This window comes from Zonotrichia leucophrys, chromosome 1, assembly GCF_028769735.1.
Source record: "Zonotrichia leucophrys gambelii isolate GWCS_2022_RI chromosome 1, RI_Zleu_2.0, whole genome shotgun sequence".
NCBI lineage: Eukaryota > Metazoa > Chordata > Aves > Passeriformes > Passerellidae > Zonotrichia > Zonotrichia leucophrys.
Genome location: NC_088169.1, coordinates 116,116,759 through 116,123,242, shown reverse-complemented (window position 1 = coordinate 116,123,242; position 6,484 = coordinate 116,116,759). Strand labels below are relative to the sequence as shown.

The 6,484-nt window shown below is 62.9% G+C and overlaps 1 protein-coding gene across 1 annotated transcript; it reads right to left on the bottom strand.

The window, feature by feature from the left end:
• Positions 1–4,252: 4,252 nt before the first annotated feature.
• TPBGL (trophoblast glycoprotein like) lies at positions 4,253–6,184 on the bottom strand. Its single transcript, XM_064729035.1, has one exon. The coding sequence runs from the start codon at positions 6,182–6,184 to the stop codon at positions 5,114–5,116; it is 1,071 nt and encodes a 356-aa protein (XP_064585105.1). The 3' UTR covers positions 4,253–5,113.
• Between the last annotated feature and the right edge of the window lie 300 nt (positions 6,185–6,484).

The following is a 6,484-nucleotide window of genomic DNA, read 5'->3' as shown; positions in this document are numbered from 1 at the left end:
ACCCAGGGACATGCACCAGGGAGCAGCCAGGGTGGCTGGAAGCTGATGAGTCCTGGCAGGCAGCAGCGCTGGCTTCGCGTTCAGGTCTTGTCAATTTAAATGTTAATTCAGTAACTCAATTAATTACCAATGGGCTGGGCTCTCTGGGTTCGCCCTGCTTGGCTGCTCCTTGCTGGGGGAGGATGTGGCTGGGGAAGGGCTAGGTGCTCCCTGCTGTCCCATTCTGGTTCTGGGAAAGCTGAGCAGTGCTGTCTGGAGCCTGCTGGAGCACCTGCAATCCCACCTGAGGGCCTGGCGTGGCAGTGGGACCCCAGCCCCAAAACCTGGTCCCCAGATGGAGCCAAGGGGAGCCCCTCAGCTGCAGCTTGCCAAAAGGGAAACTGAGGCACAGGGCAGAGAGAAATGGGCTCAGGGACCATCCTGCCCGTGCAGAGCAGCATTTCTGAGGCTGGCCAGCCTGAACAATTAGAAGTGATGAGGAGCAGCTAAAAATAGGGATTTGTAAATGTCAGGCTGGCGAGCGGCTGGGCACGTGCTGGAGGACAGAGCAGCTCTGCAGCCTCTCTGTGCCCGTGTGTCCTCAGGCAGGACAGGGATCTGGGGTGAGCCTGGCTCCCTGGAGCTCCCCAAACCCCCCAGAACTGCCTGATGTGGGGCAGCCTGGACACCCAGCACCAGAGGCATCTTCTGGCTCTTTGATCCTGACAGGAGCTGCAGAGGATCCCAGCCCTGCTTTGGGAGGGGGACACCAGGCCCTGGACACAGGTAATTTTCCACTGACTTTGGATAGGAGCAAAGGCCTGAGGCCCCATGGATGACCCCAGCCTCAGGATCTGGGTGCTGTGCTGCCAAAGCCACCTGAGCTGTTCATTGCCCCTGTGTGTGCAGCCATGGGAGCCTGCTGGCACAGGGACACCCAGCAGATGTGATCCCCTCCATCTCCTGCACCCCTGCCAGCTTCTCCCTCATCCCCAGAACCCCACCTGTCCCCAGCGTGCCAAAAACTTGTTTCAAGCAGCTGGGAACAGAGGTTTATTCGGAAAAGTAATCCAGATTGGGGCAGATTAGTGCAAACACGTCCTTCCCCATCTGCCTGGGCCCGGCTGTGCCAGCTCCCCGCGGGGCTGCCTGCAGCCAGGCTTGGGGAAAGCACACAGGGGCTTTGGCCTGCCCCCCTGAGCCCCCTGGCCACGCTGAGTGTCCCCAGCCCCTCAGGAGGAGTCCCCTCATCCCTGGTGGTGTCACCTCCAGCCCCTCCTCTTGCTGGGGACAGGTCTGTGCTCAGCCAGGAACGCCCATCTCCCAGACACATCCCAACCTGGCTAATTACAAACATCCACAGGCAAACAGGAACAATCCTTACTGACAATCCCACTTCCTTTGGCAGGACACAGGAGCCACCCCTGAAGCAGAGGAAGGACAAACAGAGCACTGTCCTGGGCATGGTGATCCCAAACCACCAGTGTTTCAAAGGAGCCCTGCTGAGGACTGAAATCCATTTCTGTGGGGTTTTCCCCCTGTGCAAACCCTTCCCTGCTATTGGGAACTCCACACTGCTCTGTTTGTGCCTCAGTTTCCCCAAGGTACGAGGGTGGTGTCCCTGTCTTGCTTTTCCTAAAGGAATCAGTGAAAAGCAGAGGGTGTTCCTCCTCCCTCTGAAGGTTTGGGTTAATTTGTGAGGAGGGAGGAAGGAATGTGAGGACTAAGGAGCTTGGTGCGTAGGCTGTGAGGGGTGAAGTTACTTGGGGAGAATTAATTATCATTAATTTGTGTTTCTGTAAGGACAAGGCAGCTCGTGGCTTATTTTCTTCCCTGCCTCAGTGCAGGAGCACCACAGCCCTGTGCTCAGCAAGGACAAGGGTGATGCTCCAGCCCAGCTCTTTCTCCTGGATAAATCACCAGGCTGGGAGTTTTGGCCTCTTCTGCACTAAGGAGAACCACACTCAGCCTCTTTCCTGCAGCCCTGGGCACCTTGGGCAGCCAGGGATACCCTGGTTTGGTGACAGGAGCACCTGAATGTCCCTAGGGCTGCCCACCCACATCCCCTCCCCAGCCAAACCTTCCTGCCTGCCCGCTGGATCAGCCCAGGGAACCTCTGAGCTTTGGAATATAAGGAAGGAAAAGCACCTCTCAAAGCCTGTGCTGGCTGCAAAGCACTGGTGCCATTTCATATGCAGGGCATAAAAATAGACATATTTTGGCTTTTTCCTCTGTTTAGGTGATGAGCCACTGCAGGGGGCTCTGAGCGTGCTTTGCTTGGTTCCCATCACAGCCGCTGTTTCTATCCTGCATTTCCCTCAGCTCCAGGAGCTGCTGGGGTGACTTTGTGCTCCTGCTATGGGCTCAGGACACTGGGAAAGGGACAGCATGTAAATGTGACGGCAGCTGGGGTTCTCCAAACACGGAGCTGTCTTTGAGAGCCCAAAAAGCACATCTTGAGTCTCAGCTCCGTGACCATGCCCTAATCCAGAGGTTTCCTGCTCCTTTGTCATGTGTGGGGTATGTGCTGTACAGAATAATATTGATGCTGACAAGCCACAGGAACTGTGCTCCCACAGCTTTAGCTTTATCCACCCCATCCTACCCCCTGTACATCACCTGGGGGGCTTGGCATCCCTGGAGGGGTCTCACTGCACCCAGTCAGGAGGGCGAGGATGGCCTGAACCCTTTGGTGCCAAAAGGAGATGTGTCTTCATGCCAGGGCACCAAAAGCCACCACCTCCCTCCCTCTGGCCTCAGGAAAAGCTGGAGCCACCAGCTGCCCACACCAGCCACCCCTTCAGAGAAAGGGCTTCGGGGTCAGGGAGTGTTTGGCCACTTCTCCTTTTGCCTGGAGGCAATTTCCTTCCTGTTATCTATCCCAGAGCCTGGCTCCTGCTGCCAGACTGGTGTGCTGTGTTTCCTGCTCCAACATCCCCCTTCTTTCTCCCCACTTCCTCCGGGCTTCTCCCTGTTCCAACATCCCCCTTCTCCCTGCTTCCTCCAGGCTTCTCCAACACCCTCCTTCTGCCTGCAGAGCCCTCCAGGCTTCTCCCTGCTCCAACACCCTCCTTCTGCCCGCAGAGCCCTCCAGGCTTCTGCCTGCACCATGTTCACCCTCCCCATCTCTGTCCCCATGAACGGATGCTGGAGTCACAGCTGGGGTGTGCCCTGCCAGATGTGCAAACCCACCCTGCTGCCCCATCCTTTGCTCAGGGGCTCGGTTTGGCTGCACTGGGGTGGGAAAGGGAGGTGGGGAAGTGGGTGAAGGTGAGGGCAGGCTGAGATTTCTCCCCTTGTAGCTGGCTGCATGGAGTGACAAGGTGGCACTGGAGCCCACGAGCTCCTACAATGGGGGAAAATGCTGAGGAAAAGGTCTTCAAAATGCAACAAGTTTCACAAGGAGCTGCGCCGTGGGGATCTCAGGATTCCCCAGGAGCCAGGACAGAGGGGAACCAGCTCCCTGCTCAGAGCATCCAGGAAAATCATTGTGATTCCCAGTGCTGTAACTCGAACACAGCCCAGCCGCAGGCTCTGCTCCTGCTCTCCTTTCCCAGCGGCCCCACCTCGATACCGGGATTTCACGGGCAGGAATTTCAAAGGGGAAATATGCAAAGGATGGCGCACCAGGCTGCATCCCTGCCGGAGCCTCCAGGCATGGAAAGAACCGTGCTTTCCGCCTGGCAGCGGAGCGCACACGCACCCGGGCTCCAGGACTCCCGCAGAACTCTCACTTCGGAGCCGGCACACCGGGCACCGGCTGCTCCCGAGCATCCCCGAACACCGGCACGGCCGGAGGGAGCCGCGCTCCCCGCCCTGCCCGCATCACCCTCCCGCTGCGGGGAGAGGCAAACGCAACGCTCCGGTTTTCCTCCCGGCACCGAAACTCGGCATTCTTTAAGATGCCACGTTCCAAAAGCCGCGGCTTCCTCTGGGGAAGCCCCGCAGCCGGAGATGCTCAGCGCGCCGGCACCTCGTGAATGAGGTACCAAACCAGCCGGCAGAGAAAAATGGCTTTAGGAAGCTGTTACCTGGGTCATTTTCCCGAGCCCCTGTGCTGCTGCCAGGGAAGGACATGTGCCCAAGCCACACAAAACCCCCCTACATGCCTGGCCACCAAAACAGGGCAGCAAGAGAAGTTCCTAAGCACCGATGAAAGCAGAGGAGCCCAGAGCTCCCTTCCTCGGGCAAACCGAGCACAGTAACTTCGCCTCAGCCGCGGGGATACTCGGAACTCGTTTGCAAGGAGCTTTATAGAAAATAGACGATGGAGTGGGTGCAGCTTTCGATATATTTGCTCTAGGATATAGTAACAGGCACTAAAGCAAACACGGGCAGGGGAATTAGGGCGGGAGCTTCTGCTTGGCTCGTTGTAAATGACAAAGTGCCGAGACAGCCAGGTCTACGCTACATTCTAGAGTCAAAGGGCTGCCCCCGCGTGCCCCGGGGAACATGCACGCAGCCGGCGGAGGCGTTTCCTACAGCTGCAGCGCCGTGTGCCTAGAACGAGCTGGAAATGTCATTGAACACAACCTAATGGATAAACGGGCTGGGAAAAGCACGCCGCTTCCCGGGGGGAGAAGCTGGACATGTTCTCCTCTTTGTAGCAAGAAGGGGAAAAAATAAGAAATTAAGTTAAACTTTGCGCCTGTCAAATAGAAATCTAATAGGAAAGAGAGCTGTACATGGTCAAAGTCAAGTCGAGGCTCCAGGAACGTCCAGGACAGTTTCAGGTACTGCCCGCGGCTTCTCGGGCTGCGCCAAGCAAACACCCGGGTGCGAGCGCCGAGCCGCGCATCCCGCCTGCCGGAGCTTCCCGGTGGAAGCTTCCCGGCGCTCCGGGGCCCAGCCGGGCGTGCTCCCCGCCCGAGGGCACCGCCATGGGGGAACGGTCCAGCCTGGAGCCCTGCGGGAACCCGTCGGGTCGGAGAGGGCGCGGCAAGGGGGAGCCGGGCCGGAGCCCTCCAGGGAGAGTCACCCCGCTCTGGGGCACCCCGCGGCCGGCTCGTCGGTGGTGCCGCGGGGCTGGGTCGGTGCCGGGGTGTGCTCAGAGGCCGAGCCGGTGCCAGGGTGCGGTCAGAGGCCGGGCCGGTGCCGGGGTGTGCTCAGAGGCCGAGCCGGTGCCAGGGTGCGGTCAGAGGCCGGGCGTGCCGGCACATCGCGGGTCGGCGTCCTGCTCGTAGCGGTAGTGGTATCCCTCCATCTGGTCGCGGCAGGCCTCGCGCAGGTTGTGCAGCCAGCGCTTGATGCCGCGGCGGTTCAGGTAGAGCACCATGAGGAAGACGACGCCGATGAGCGCCAGCACGATGCCGAAGAAGACGTAGGAGGCGGTCTCGAGCTCGGCGGGCTCGCCGCCGTCGCCGCGGGCGCAGGCCAGCGCCTCGGGCCGCAGGCGGAGCAGCGCCGTGCCCCGCAGCGCCGCCGGCCCCGCGCAGCGCAGGCTCCGCGCGTCGAGCACGCGGTTGGCGGCGGCGCCGCGCAGCCAGGCCAGGAAGGGCCGCAGGCCGCAGTCGCAGCTCAGCGGGTTGGAGGCCAGGCTGAGGCGCAGCCCCCGCAGCTCGGGCGCGTCCAGGCTGCGCAGCTCGGCGGCCGCCAGCCGCTGCAGCGAGTTGTTGCGCAGGTCCAGCTCCTCCAGGCCGGGCGGCAGCAGGGCGGCCGGCAGCGCCTGCAGCGCGTTGCCCGCCAGCTCCAGGCGCCGCAGGCTGAGGTTGCGCAGGGCCAGGGCGAGCTGCTCCTCGAGCGGGGCCGCCAGCAGCGCCTGGTTCAGCTGCAGCGTGCGCAGCAGCGGCGCCCCGGCGAAGGCGCCGGCGGCCACCGAGAGCAGCGGGTTGTGGCTGAGGTCGAGGGTGCGCAGGGCGGGCAGGCCCTGCAGGGCCATGTCCTCGATGGTGTGGATGTTGTCGTGGCGCAGGCGGAGCAGGCGGAGGTCGCGCAGCGGGCGGGCGGCGAAGGCGCCGCGGGACAGGACGCTCAGGTTGCTGCCGGCGATGCTGAGGTTCTGCACGGCGGCCGGCAGCTCCCGCGGCGGCTCCTCCAGCCGCTCGTAGCGGCACTGCACCAGCTCCGGGGTGGCCACGCAGTAGCAGGCGGACGGGCAGGCGGCGGGGGCGGCGGCGGGCGGCACGGCCAGCGGCAGCAGGGCGAGCCCCAGCCAGGGCAGCCAGCGCGGCCCGCCGCCCGCCCGCCGCGCCTGCCTGCGGGCCATGCTGCCCCCGCGGGCATGCAGCGGGGCCGGGGCCGCCGGGGGGTCGCGCCTGCCTCGCCGCAGCCCCCCCCGGGCCGAGCTGCCTCCGGCGCCGCGCCCGCACACGGCGGCTCTGCCGGCAGCGCCGGGCGCGCCGCTGCCCAAATCGGCCCGGGGGGGTGGAAGGGGAGGAGAGCGAGGAGGAGGAGAAGGAGGAGGAGGAGGAAGAGGAGAAGGGGACAGGTTGGGGCTGCCCGGCGCTGCGCGATGGGCTGGGGAGCGCCGCGGGCGGCGGCCGTCGGGGGGAGCCGAGCCGGGCTG

Coding starts and splice junctions, on each gene's coding strand:
- TPBGL (XM_064729035.1), bottom strand. CDS start 6,184: ATGGCCCGCAGGCAGGCGCGGCGGGCGGGCGGCGGGCCGCGCTGGCTG.